Raw genomic sequence first — 13,991 nt, forward strand, 5'->3', positions numbered from 1 at the left:
AAATGGCTGGAGCATTCTGAAACTGCTGAGATTTGTTATTTAAGCATGCATAACCACTTCAACTGTTAAAAGCAGCATTTGTTATTGCTAAGCTATAACTACTACTCAGCCATCTTACAGCTAAGTAGTCTTTATATTCAAAGCAGTAGTAGGAAGCCACATCCACCCCTCAACGCCTCTTATGAACCTTCTTTAAATCTCAGTTACCTCTGGGTTAATTAAATAAATAAATAAATAGATGCTAATTTGATATTGTTAGTTTGTTTTCTGCCTTTGTAAATGGCCGGTTTAGAATAATTAATGCGCCATGCATGCCTTTGCACTGTGGAAAGAAGCTAGTATACCTGAAGGGAGAACATGCAAATACAACACAGAAAGGCCCTACAATTTAAAACAGGCACCCTCTGACCTCTGTAGGTCTTTGATTCCTATGTTGTTTTGCTATTTCATTGTTCTGAGATTCCTGCATTGCCTTCAAAGACCAGTATGTACCTGCTGGATAAAGGTGCCTCAGAACCTGATCAAATATGGTGGGAACACAGAAAGTTTATCTGACAGTCTTAAGTCTTTCTCTGAACTCTGTCACCATCGTGCCATAAGAAATACACACAGCGTTGGCGTGTATAGTTTCACATTCACATCATACCATTACTGCTGTTAAATGTCAGGTCACCTTTGACCTGAACAGTGTGTAATGGGTACAATGATTAAATAACCTGTGTGAAGCGTGTATATGAAAAAGTTGTTTAACTTTAAGGCAGTTCTCTTATCAGTGTGGGGGGGGGGCTGTAAACCGGTGAGATTTGCAGAGTCATGATGATACATCGAAACAGTAAGAACTCAAAATATATATAATAAGTAATATTGAAAAATTGTGAATTCATCATAAATCTTACATTTAATGTCAACAATGTTTGTTTTGAGGGTTTAACTGCCTGTTTCAGTACATTCCAGCTATAAAGGAGGACATGTCATGTGATTTATTTACAAAAGAGCCAGTCAACTAACAAATGTGGAACAAAAGTAAAAGGATGTTTCTTACTTACTTATGCTGCTATTGTAATGTGGAACGAAGCTGTAGCGGGACTGAGAGCGCTGCAGAGGACAATGAATTACTTATTATATACTACAAACAATGATAAAGAAGCTGGGTGGAGTTTTGAACAGTGTGCAAAGCTATAAAAAACTAGCAAGTTGTTGAATATTAATAGGTAGGTGAAGTACACCTAAAGCAATACATACATACATAAATACTGGAACAATATGAAAAAATATACATTTAAAATTTTTGTTAGTACCTCTGAAAACTGCTGCTGTCCTGACTGGTTAGACAACGAGGAGCAATTGCTAAGTTTCAAACCATCTGGAGAGGAACCAGCCAACTCTACTGATCTGTTGTGGGAACTGTGAATGACTAAAGGCACTACATATTTGTTTAATGTGAAAAAATTAGTCCAGAATTCCTTAAAGTGTTACTCAAAGCCAAGTAAGTATCTGGTTAAATTTGAAGGTCAATAACGTCAGTGTTATCTTAATTTAGAAGGTGGAAATTAGAGGTAAATGGTAGGTGGCCTGTATTTGTATAGCGCTTTACTAGTCCCTAAGGACCCCAAAGCTGGGGTGGAACGTTCAGTCATCCACACATTCACACACTGGTGATGGCAGCTACATTGTAGCCACAGCTGCCCTGGGGCGCACTGATAGAGGCGAGGCTGCCGGACACTGGCGCCACCGGGCCCTCTGACCACCACCAGTAGGCAACGGGTGAAGTGTGTTGCCCAAGGACAACGACCGAGACTGGCCGAGCCAGAGCTCGAACTGGCAACCGTCCGATTACAAGACGAACTGCCAACTCTTGAGCCACGATCGCCACAGAGCCTTTTGTTTTTAAGTCATGCCTCTAGTTTAACTTGTTACTTTGTATCATCTGGCTTCATGGATAAAGCTGGATGTCATCTACATAGCAATGAAAATGGTAATGGTCCCATCACAGAACTGTGCTGTGTAACACAATTATTAATTTTCATGTGTGCAGAAGACAGCCCATTCATATGCACAAATTGTACTCTGTTTAATATATATGATTTGACCCAGTGCACCGCAGTTTCTTTAATACCAGTGTTGTTTTAATCTCTGAAGTGCAATATGAAGGTCAAAAGTGTCAAATGCTGTATTGAGTTCTAACATGACAAGTACCAAATTCACTGTCCGAGGTCACGAGGTCATTCTCAACCTTCACTGGTGCTGTTTCTGTGCTATGATGAAACTCTTCAAATAGACCATTCCTCTACAACTAATCAGTCAGGTGTTTGATAACTACTCTTTCAAGAATTTTACAAATAAGAGGAAGGTTGGACATTAGACAGCTGTATGTCTTTAAGTAGCGGTTTAATTTAGACACACCTTGAACCCTGCGGTACAAATGCAAGTGTGACTTGACAAGATGCTCTCAAAAACTGTCTCATGGTGCCAAATGCAGCTGCAGCATTACTTCTAAAACCCCAGCCTCATCATATTTTTTATGATGATCTATGATAGTATGGATGATTTTATATTAGAAAAATACATTTACAATGTAGATTTATTGCTATTGTGTGCTTTTAATAACCTTACTTTGAAGTTGTTGAATTGTTTTGACACAAAATGAGTCTTAATTAAAAGCACTTTATTTGATTTCAGTTAATGCAAGTTTGAGTTGTACATCAAAAAGGAAGGAATCCAGTTTTAGAAACATGCCACAAATTGAGTAGTCATCATGAACACTGTCACTTTAACACAGATTATTTTATGGTATGCTATGGTGTGTGTATTTGATGCCTGGAACATCACTTTTCTTAAATCTTAAATCTCTTGCAAATAATTCTTCATGTGGAATCACACACTAAACTCTCTTTCACCACGGCTGGACTTCCTTGTCGGAGAGAAACTTTCCCTGAGGCTCTTTGGCTCCTGGAGGCAACAGGGCCAGGTAGACAGGAGTGATGGCGCCCTCGTCTGGTGACTTGGGAGCATCTGGTGAAGTGAGGTCAGTGCGCACCCATCCTGGACAGCAGGCATTCAAGAGGATCTGGAAAAACGAATAACAACGAGTCCATGAATAAGAAATGAGGTTTCAGTGGACTCCAAAAGGTTCGGAGATGGCTTTGTATGTAAGTTCATTAGAGCTTGTCTTATTTTAGTTACCCTGTCATTTGGTCTCTCCTTAGACAGACGACGAGCATGAATCATGGACAGCACCTTAAAACACAAACAAACACCCATATTTATAATCAGAGTCTCCGAGAAAAAAAAAGGCTTGAATTGATTCAGTTAATCAGTTCATTAGTCAACCTCCTAATCTAACATCCTGAAGAAAAACTGGGTAAATGTACCGTCACTCCAATCTTAGACACTGAATATGCCATATCAGGCCAACCATGCTGCTTGTGTTCGCCTTTCTTGGCATCATCGAGGAATTTTCTCATCAGTGCCACCAGCTCGTCCTCTGTGATGTCCTCGCTGCGGAAACGCTGCTGGAGTTCTGGGCTGCATTGCTTTAAACCCGTGACACTAAGCATGCTGGAGATATTCACCACACGACCTAAAATACATACAAAGAACTGCCGTTCACTGCTGCTCCAAAGCAACACCCATGATGCTACTTCCACCATGTTCTACAATAAGGGTGGTATTTCTGGTGTTTCATTCAATTATTCAGCTCTGCAGAGGACTTTTGTTAAAGTGGTGTCTGGGTTACTCAGCTTAGGCAGAACTATACAGCTTCCATTTTACAGCTAGATCAGTGAACTTTAGAAACACTCAAAATTATAGAAACAGTTTATATATATCTATATATCTAGATAGATAGATAGATAGATAGATAGATAGATAGATAGATAGATAGATAGATAGATAGATAGATAGATAGATAGATAGATAGATAGATAGATAGATAGATAGATAGACACAGAGAGAGAGAGAGAGAGAGAGAGAGAGAGAGAGAGAGAGAGAGAGAGAGATAGGATATTTATTACTCCTGATAGACTAATGTCAATGACAATTAAAACTGATTCAAACAAACAGGATGCATGTGACCCCATCTTAGAGTGACACCAAATCTGAATGCCTTTGTTTACTTTTTGTGCACTTAGCACCAGAGTCTCTGCATCTGTACCTCCAGCTCTGATCATTGGCAGGAAATGTGTCGACATGTCTCTAGTTCCGAAAAAGTTTGTCGTCAGGATCACCTCTGCCTGAACACCTAAGGGAGTTGGATCTGACGCTGAAAGGAAAAAGTTAACATGCTGTGAACGCCATCCACTTCAATTCATAGCTGCAGTATTAAACTACCATATACATTGATCCAGGATGATATGTATTATTATAGAGTTCTAATGCTACCTTTGAATGCTGTTCCAGCATTATTGATGAGAATGTCCACTCCTCCATACTTCCCTTTAAAGTAGGCAGCAACGTTTTTAATGCTGTTCAAGTCATTGATGTCCAGCTGGTGGAACTTGGGTTTGAGTCCCTCTGAGTTCAGAGTCTTCACTGCTTCCTCACCCCGACCTCTGCAAAAGGACCAAAAAAGTTTCATGTACTTCTCAGTTAATTGAATATTTGTGGACCTCACTGTGAAACTTCAGAGTTAGGTGAATGTCTAGATATAAAAACCACAGTTACACGTGAAGGCCTTCACATCAATCAATCAGAATCAGAATCAGAATCAGAATACTTTATTGATCCCTGGGGGAAATTATTTTTTGTTACAGTGCTCCATTTTAAACCAACATTAAGACAAGACAGACAATACGCTAACTAAGAATAGTACAATATATACATATATATACATACATACATACATAAGTCACTTATAAATAAATATTTGGAAAAGAAACATGTGTAGCTGTAGCAGCAAACAGTGTGTTAAGTGGATGTGTTGTACAGGGAGATGGCCACAGGCAGGAATGATTTCCTGTGTCGTTCAGTGGTGCTTTTCGGTAATCTCAGTCTCTCACTGAACGAGCTCCTGTGACTGACCAGCATGTCATGGAGAGGGTGGGAGGTGTTATCCAACATTGTCTTTATCTTGGACAGCATCCGCCTCTCCGACACCACCTTGAGGGAGTCCAGCTCCATCCCCACAACATTGCTGGCCTTACGGATTAGTTTATTAAGTCTGTTGGCATCTGCGACCCTCAGCCTGCTCCCCCAGCATGCAACAGCATAGAGGATCGCACTGGCCACCACAGACTCATAGAAAATCCTCAGCATTTTCTGGCAGATGTTGAAGGACCTCAGTCGCCTCAACCAGGTCCAGCTGTCACCAGGTGAGTCACTTACACATCTCTGGAGGTGATGTAAACGTCTCCATCGAACTGCTTGCAGAGCGCTTGGACGATGGCCAGACCGATGCCTTTGTTACTGCCAGTAACCACTGCAACCTTGGTCGACATGTCTGCACATGCAGAAAGAGAGATATGAGTGTATGAAGTTTCATGTTGAGCCACTGATTATCAGATTGGAGGACATAAAGCTGCAGGACAATATCAGGAGAATCAGGCTGAGGCATTCACATGTATTCCCACATCAGAAAAAACATGTATGAATATTTATGGAATAGCTCCTTAGTTGTAGGTCAGTTCTCTTATCAGCAGTGTAAGAGGGCTGATTGTAAGACTTGCAGAGTCATGACAACATGTTAAAACAGACAAATCCAAATATATTTTCAATGAAAAACACAAGAAATTAAAGATGGATTAAATCAAAATTTGCAGAATTTATCATAAAACTCATTTTTAATGTAAACTCATGTTTTTGAAACCGTTTTAAATGTGGCTGTGGAATTATAGCATCGCATTAAATCAGTTTGATCATAAATTAGATTCGAAAAAGGAAAACATGTTATGAAATCCCCTGAATGTTAAGAACGACAGCCTTGATGAAACTTCAAGAAAAAATAAACCGATTTGGGACATCTTTTTATAACATGTAAAAATATGATTAGACCTACTTTTAAGTTGAGATATGATTAAAATGTACTCTCTGTTTTCAGTCCATTTTTATTTTAAAAGAGGATATTTGGATATAACCATTTCCTCAGAATTATGAGAAGATTTTAAGAAACAGTCAGCTACCAAATGTGGAACAAAAGATAAAAAAGGTTTCTTACTTACTGCTGTTGTGATTCTGAAGGGAGCTGTAGCAGCACTGAGAGGGATGCAGAGGACAATGAATGATATACTGCAAATAGTGGGAGGGAAGCTGGGTGGAGTTTTGAACATTATCAGCATGTAAAGCAATGATAAACTAACAGGTAGTTGAATATTAAAAGTACACATAAAACAATAACATTCAATACTGAACCAAAATGAAAAAAATTATTCTGTTAATACAGCTGAAAACTGCTGCTGTCCTGATTAAACAGACAATAGTTTATACGCTGGTTAAGTGCAGAGCATCAGCTTTTACAGGTTTGCTTATTCTCAAAATGGCCAAAAATGTTCCAAAGAATCTTATTATAGAGAAAATATCCGAGAGCTCCGAGATGCTGGAGACAGATTTCCTTACAGAAACATTGAAGGAAACGGTTTCCAGGGCCTAATCCGTGGATCGACTTCCTTCGAGGCGTGGACGTCTATCAGCAGAGAATGTACCTTCACCTATCAGCAGAGAATGTCCCTTAGTCTGTAACACAGTCAAATATATTCTCAAGTAATATTCAAGCATGCCATTCAGCGTGTTAGTACGAGCAGCTCGGGAGCAGCTTGGGAGAACAAGAAAACAGAGACTGCTTCAGGTTGTCTTCCCAAATTGACTCAACTTTATTCACAAGTACAACAGTTTATATAGAGGGTAAAATTCATGAGACAGCAGATTTATCAGTTTAAACCAGTACAGACCAAGATAAGGCAGCGTCTTCCTGCCCATGGGTGAAGAAGCATCCTTTGTGTAGTTTATCAGTTCAGCTACAATTGTGATTATCTCAGCGACATATTTTCAAGGCACAAAACAAAGAGTTCTTTCATTAGTGAAATCTGAAACAAACCATTTGGCCTTCAACAGGCGTCTAAAAGATTAAGAAACTAATGTAGCTGAGGGAGTGATCTCTGTGGTATTTCAACCTTGTACCAGCCTGTGATTCTCACACATCAATTCTTGGGTCAAAGAGAAAAATAACTAAAACAAAGGGGCCTTATTGAATGACAGAGTTTTCCTGTATAATGTCACTATAAAACAATATCCAGTAAATGCTACCATGGTACTAAAATACCTAACAAACGTGAAGAGGAAACTGGACAAACCAAAGAAAAGGTGAAGATGGTGGAGGAGTGGCTGATGCACTCTGGGTGTGTAATACAGGGACACTGTAACATTCAGACCACTCAACCTTATGTTTTGAAGTCACTTTATTTGGTATTTTGACTGGAGATCCACATGTTTTATTTTAAAGAAACACAAAAAAACAGCATTTTGTATAGAATTCTAGTAATTCTGAACAATTAGCTTAATCCAGTTAAGGCAAGTATATGAAGTCAAAGATATGAAAATGTTATGTACTGAAGGCTTTGCCGACAATTCAACATTTCAAGGATTCACTTTCATTTTGATTCGTTCCAGCTAGCAGACACACACACAGTACTGTACTGTTACTGAGAATAAAACGAACAATTTGGGTTCTATTACCAAACTATTTGGATAAGAGTTAAACTCTGTCCTAAAAAAAACCCATCCCAGAGCTTTAGCAATGTCAGTTTATGTTACTGATTGTTTGTTATGTTGGGTGACTTTCATTCTTTAAATGTTTCACAGTTTTGCGATTTCACCAAATTGTGTTATCGCTTTGAGTTTCACACGCTCATCACCACTTCTGAACAGTCTTTTCAGAGACAAACTGTCCATGAGGCTCTTTGGCTCCAGATGGCAGCAAAGCCAGGTAGACCGGCGTGACAGCGCCCTCGTCTGGTGACTTGGGAGCTTTTGGTCCAGCCATGTCAGTGCGCACCCATCCTGGGCAGCAGGCGTTCAACAGGATCTTTTAAAAGAATCAAATGAAAACAAAATCTGTTAGCAACGACGATTTAATGTAGGTCTGGGCGATATATGTAAATACAGAATTTATTAAATTTAACGGAGTTAGAAGTTAACAGGAAGTTAGCTCGCTAGTTTCCACCTAAACATGACATACCATGTTCTGACTGATAGATTTTTGAAACTAATTCAAACGTACAGCTCTGCTACCACTTCCAACATAAATGAAGACAGAAAACTAAACAGCAGTGGCGTTCGCAGGGTTACTGAAGTTGGACTACCTGGTATATAATATTGTGCTACGTGATTGCTAGCGACACAGCTATGTTAGCATAACATTAGCACAGTGAAGCTGGAGGATGAAGCCAACTTTTTTTTCCACTCGATAAAAGTTAACGTGACGGATTCTGGTGGTCAGGGACAAATGCAATCGCACAGCAGGATGCTATACATACTTCAGTCAGGAGAACAACTGAGATCATTCATCCACAATACGAGGTTAGTTATGGGAATAGAACAGCTGCGAGAGAATTCAACATTAATGAATCAATGTTACGGAAGTGGAGGAAGCACAGTTTTTGGCTTTCCCCATACTTCAAAAGTGCTTAATCTCTTTGCTGTGACTGTCGCCCGCCATAATTTGCAGATGATAATGGTTGTAGCCGCTGCGATGCTTTTGACCAAAACAGGCGCAGCTTGATGACATCATCAACATGCGCTATCGCGATAGAGCGATAGCGCAATTCTCTATCGTTGGCCAAATTTATATCGTTTCTGTCGCCCACCCCTAATTTCATGGACCCAAGACCACAAAAAAAACAAACAAAAACCACTGAATATAGAAGTTCTGCATTGTTAGTTATATATTTCAGTTACCCCGTCATTCGGTCTCTCCTTGGTCAGACGACGAGCATGAATCATGGACAGCACCTTTAAAAACATCCACACACAAATATAATCAGTGTCTTATAATATGGTTTCAGGTCAAATCTTCATGGCTCTGATTTAATAACAGCGAACGCACTAATCAAACGTACCGTCACTCCAATTTTAGACACTCCATAGGCCGTGTCAGGCCAGCCGCGCTCTTTATGTTCGCCTTTCTTGGCCTCATCGACAAATCGTTGCATCAGTTCCACCAGCTCCTCCTCTGTGATGTTCTCGTTGCGGAAACGCTGCTGGAGGTCCGGGCTGCACTTGCTCAAAGCACTGACACTAACCATGCTGGAGACGTTCACCACACGACCTAAAACACACAGACGTACACACACAAGAATCTGAAGATGGAAAACAAACAGGACGTTTGTCTCCTTTGTGCTCTTAGAGTCCTTTAAACTCCAAACAGCTTCCATCTGAGGTTTGTTTCAGAGACTGATGGATAAGCTTTGAGCAGGTTCTCCAGGAGGACTTCTGATGTTCAGTTAAATGTGTGTTCTTGTTTTTTAGACCCGTGTTTATGTAGCTATGATGTATCAGAATGGCTGCTGTGAAAAAGCTTTCCTGCTTTCTTTAGCCAATGCCTATTCTTCTCATCTGTCCTCTGCTCTCCTGCCTGTCAGGCAGAAATAAATCTCAGTAAGCCATGCTGAAGGAGGTCTTAAAATTAATTTGGAGGACAAATAGCAAGGGAGGCTGCATAATCGAAGATGCATAGTTTTATCATCTGAAGAAGCGAACTGGCATACAGCTAGGATACAGACATCATCAAGAAGAAGACTCCAAACAACTCTTCCTGATTGATGTCTAATATATTTAAAAACTAAAAGTTTCTCATTATCAGTTACTGACATGTACGCTCACTCAATTAAAAATGCAAACTTTCAAGTAAAATATGATGCAGACTGGGTCCAGCTAGGGCTGTTCGATATAACGATATATATCAGATGACGATATAAAAACATCTATCGTTTCATTTTGCGCTATCATTTGTTTCATGGTGTCGCAAAATAAACTGTTTACAGCAATATTTTTTCATGGTTCTGATGGTCACTGTAGTGGCTGTATTAATTTCTTAAAGTTCTCTCTTTCTCTTATATTTAATATAACCACACTAAGGACGGACAAGCGACTGTTTTTATGCGTTGTCGTTAGCAACAACGACGGTAAAACCATCACGTGTCCGCTTGTTTATTTTCGACATAAACCTTTCAGAATAAAGCTCAAGATCCTGTTGAAACTTTTCAAAATAAACTGAATCGCGTGAAAAAGTATGCAGAGTGTTTATGGATGAGGAACAAAGAAGAGCCGCCAGGTGCTAAAAAATAAACCTTAGACTCAAACGTTAGAACAGGCTTTTCCCCGCAGCACGCCGTGAAATAAATACTCACAAAGAAAACGGCGGCCTTTACAACTTATGTCTAAAAATGTATCGTTTCATGCATCGGTTAAAACACTCAACTCCAGGTACACGACGCCCAGCTGGAAACACGTCACACAAGTCGAGCTGCCCGAGATTCACAGAAAATTTAAAATTTTTATGATTTATATCGTTATCGGGACGGTCGAGGTCTTTTATCGGGATATGAGATTTTGGTCATATCGCACAGCCCTAGGTCCAGCTGTACCTCCAGACTTGATGATCTCACTGAAGACAGTCCACATCTTTCTGGTGGAGAGGAAGTTTGTCTTGAGGGTCACCTCCGCCTGGGTGCCAAACGGAGTCGTGTCTGCCACTGAGGAGACAGCGTGATCTCCGTCAACAGTGTGTGCAGCTCCACAGCACTATGATATACATCAGCACAAGAAGTAAACTACCTTTGAAAGCTATCCCAGCGTTATTGATGAGGACGTCCACTCCTCCGTATTTCTGTTTGAAGAACTCAGCGGCGGTTTTGATGCTGTCCAGATCGTCGATGTCCAGCTGGTGAAACAGGGGCTTCAGTCCCTCTGAGTTCAGAGCCTTCACCGCTGCCTCACCACGGCCTCTGCAAGAGGAGCAAAACATCCTCATTTATATTCACTTTGTCTTCAATCTCATCGTTTACATCTTATACCAGCTGAGATTCTCAGTCTCTCTCTCTTCATTTTGTCCCCAAAGGCCCTGAAACATGATGAAGTTCCATCACTGGCCTGGCCACATTACCACAGTCATTTGCTGTACACATAATGGAACAAATGTGCAGCAAGACGTGTTCACAATTTCAGGTTGAAATAATCAAACGTTCTTTTTTACCCCCGTGTGCGTGCTCAGAGCCTGAAGCAAGAAGCTTGGATGAACAAACAAACCACAGATGCAGTTCCTGTTAGCTCTGACCGAGCTTTAGATTTGTTTAAGCTCTTGGTATGCAAAAGTGTTGAGATGATTAAACTGCAGATACGTGAACATTTATCAACTTGGTCCAGGTGTCACCAGGTGAGTCACTTACACATTTCTGGCAGTGAGGTAAACGTCTCCTTCAAACTGCTTGCAGAGCGCTCGGACAATGGCCAGACCAATGCCCTTGTTACTTCCAGTTACCACGGCAACTCGGATTGACATGTCTGTACAAAGAGAGAGAGGCATCAGTGTCTGAAGTCATGAGTTCACACAAGTGTTGGTTCAACTTGGAGGTGGGCCCTGCTCTGGGAGCAATGGCTATCTAAGAAAAATAAAGTTTTAGCGACATTATCAGGCTGAATTTGATTTTTTTATTATATTAAAAAAAAAATCGTACAAACAGATAAAATTAAAGAATTCTCTAAAATATTCATTTAATTGCAGCCTGACATGAATGTACTGAGATGTCAGCATCACGACCCAGTGCTCACAGCTAAGCACAATCATCTGTGTTGTTTTATTTGTTATTTGTGTGGGAAACGTCTAAAAAAAAAAAAAGGCGGGGGGGGGGGTTCCTGCACGAAAATTTTCTGGCAGGTGTTTTTGACTTTTTCTCCACTCTATGCTACACAGTGCTGTCACTTTTTCCTGTGTCCCTGTGCAGGCATACAGTCCAGCCCCAATGTAGACTTTTATTTGGTTCTCTGGGCTGTGCAGTTTTCCTAGTTGCTGCAGCCTGAAGGCACAGTTAGCTCACTGAGGCTGGGGTGCCTGCCCTGACACGGTGGTTGCATGGGAGGGCAGCCACCGCCTGAGTTTTCTGTCCCTTTGTTCCAAGTGTGTCCTTTATGTGTCAGATACTATAGATGGCCTATTTCCTTCTCAATTTAGTGTTTGTCTGCTCTAGTTTTTAAATTCTCTCCCCAGTTTTTCATCTGTAGCTGTTGGATAACTGGCCCAACCGTGAATATGTATGTTACATCTAAGTGCAGCTTCAGGCCTGGTGGAAGTCTAAGGGGAAAAATCAGTGAGGGAAAAAAGTGCACTGTCAGTTTAAGGAAGTAAATACTGGAATAGCTTATTATCAATCAATCTTTATTTATAAAGCACTCTTCATACAAAAAATGTAGCACAAAGTGCTTTACATGGTTAAAAGCAGCCCACCCCACCCCGCCCTCCAACTCACTCCCCACACTCTCATTAACATAAACGATCATGAATACACACATCTCCTCCCCCCCTTTAATTAGGATAAAGGGATGTTCTGCATATTTTTAAAGCAGAATTGAAACAGTGCCTCATTGTAAACCAGATCACTCATCTCCTGTATTTCTTACTTGGATATTGTACATGTAGGGCGCTGCACGGGTAAATGAGCAGTTTCGCGGATGTCAAACAAAAGTTTTTCATGGCTGTTTTTCTCTGTTTGTGAAAGAGGGTTTGACAACCGCTGCGTTAAACACACCAACAGGAGGCAAACAGACTTACGTTTAGATAAAGTGAGTCAGCTCTGTAAGTGCGTAGAGGTCAAAGTGAAAAACGGAAGCCTGCTGAGTCACGATGACAGTTCCAGAGAGAAAAATAGTGGGAAAACAAATCCACATATATTGCTCCAATAGTTTCAGGGGAGAAATGAATTGAATGCACATACTGCAGCTTTGAAATGCACTGCAGAATGTGGATTAAATAAGTTTAGTTTAATTGTAAACTACGTTGTTGGAGAGAGAAATAACATCGTGGAAGAGACAAAGTGAGTAAAAAACGTCTTAAATGCATTTAGAATTTATTTAGAACTACAAATTAAATTTCTTTTAGCAATTGTTGTTTGTTTTTTTTAATGTCACAATCCCAACCCTGCACCTTTATCCGGGTTTGCACCGGCAAAAGTGACCCGAAATAGGCACTCTGGTGGAGTTACTTTGTGTGTGTGTTTATGAGTAGTTTTAAACCTTGTGATCCACAAAACAGCATAACAGTGAAGAACTGACTGCGTTAGTCAGTGCGGGAGCAGCGGCTTCGCTCATGCGCGATTCATTTGCAGTTTGGACGCATAGAGGTGAACATCTCCTACCCTGATAGCAGCTGCGTGAGGACCATCCTCCACCTGTGAGCGCTTTGGCGCGGGCGAGGTGCCAACGACAGCAACCGCTGCTTGTTGAGAGTAGGGGCGATACCCTCGTTCACGTCAAAAAAACCGTCATAAATAAGTCTCTAATAACACCAGAAAAAGTCGCCAGATTTGTCGCTAGTCGCTTTTCAGGAAAAAAGTCGCGAAGGGGGTCTGAAAACTCGCTAAATATAGCGTCAAAGTCGCTAAGTTGACAACACTGGTTTTACGAGGCATGTGCAAACAGCACGTGACTGTAAATTACAGCGTGGAATTAATAATTTGTCCAAACTTCCCGTTTAAAAGCCTTTGATCGAAGAAAATCCGAAGACCTTTCACCAGCGTCTCTCTCTCTCTTACATAACGCTGACTTTCAGTTTGCAGGTCGGCCCGACGCCTCCTTAAATCCGCTAAAATTCAAACAAGCTGCCGACAAACGAAAACTGTAAGATGTAGCGGAGGCCTCACACTTACTGAAGCTGGGGTTTGGTCCTGAATGAGGCTGCAGAGAGGACAAAAAGCGCTGCACATGAAAATGTACGACTGTAAAAAAAAACAGAAAAAGAAGAAAAGCAGGGCGGCGTTCTGCGCAGGATCGGTGCGCATCCCCGGAAAAAC

The 13,991-nt window shown here is 40.8% G+C and overlaps 2 protein-coding genes across 11 annotated transcripts; both read right to left on the reverse strand.

The window, feature by feature from the left end:
* Positions 1-2,648: 2,648 nt before the first annotated feature.
* LOC113034610 (carbonyl reductase [NADPH] 1-like) lies at positions 2,649-6,780 on the reverse strand. 8 transcript variants are annotated; one of them, XM_026189316.2, is made up of 8 exons: positions 6,550-6,780; positions 6,156-6,189; positions 5,323-5,437; positions 4,381-4,550; positions 4,154-4,261; positions 3,372-3,580; positions 3,184-3,237; positions 2,649-3,067 (listed from the first exon to the last, which is right to left on the reverse strand). In XM_026189316.2, the coding sequence occupies exons 3-8, from the start codon at positions 5,433-5,435 to the stop codon at positions 2,894-2,896; spliced, it is 828 nt and encodes a 275-aa protein (XP_026045101.1). In that variant the 5' UTR covers positions 5,436-5,437; positions 6,156-6,189; positions 6,550-6,780; the 3' UTR covers positions 2,649-2,893. The 8 variants fall into 8 exon arrangements, with proteins under 8 accessions (XP_026045101.1, XP_080144052.1, XP_026045103.1 ...); XM_080287926.1 differs by having other exon boundaries at positions 6,152-6,189; XM_026189318.2 differs by having other exon boundaries at positions 6,156-6,222.
* Positions 6,781-7,370: 590 nt separating this feature from the next.
* LOC113034612 (carbonyl reductase [NADPH] 1-like) lies at positions 7,371-13,979 on the reverse strand. Of its 3 annotated transcripts, none has more exons than XM_026189320.2 (7): positions 13,848-13,979; positions 11,376-11,490; positions 10,765-10,934; positions 10,575-10,682; positions 9,048-9,256; positions 8,887-8,940; positions 7,371-8,014 (listed from the first exon to the last, which is right to left on the reverse strand). In XM_026189320.2, exons 2-7 carry the CDS (start codon positions 11,486-11,488, stop codon positions 7,841-7,843), a joined length of 828 nt encoding a protein of 275 aa, XP_026045105.2. In that variant the 5' UTR covers positions 11,489-11,490; positions 13,848-13,979; the 3' UTR covers positions 7,371-7,840. The 3 variants fall into 3 exon arrangements, with proteins under 3 accessions (XP_026045105.2, XP_080144054.1, XP_080144055.1); XM_080287928.1 differs by lacking the exon at positions 13,848-13,979 and adding an exon at positions 13,338-13,845; XM_080287929.1 differs by lacking the exon at positions 10,575-10,682.
* Between the last annotated feature and the right edge of the window lie 12 nt (positions 13,980-13,991).

The sequence above is a fragment of the Astatotilapia calliptera genome, chromosome 13 (genome assembly GCF_964374335.1).
Source record: "Astatotilapia calliptera chromosome 13, fAstCal68.1, whole genome shotgun sequence".
Lineage (NCBI taxonomy): Eukaryota > Metazoa > Chordata > Actinopteri > Cichliformes > Cichlidae > Astatotilapia > Astatotilapia calliptera.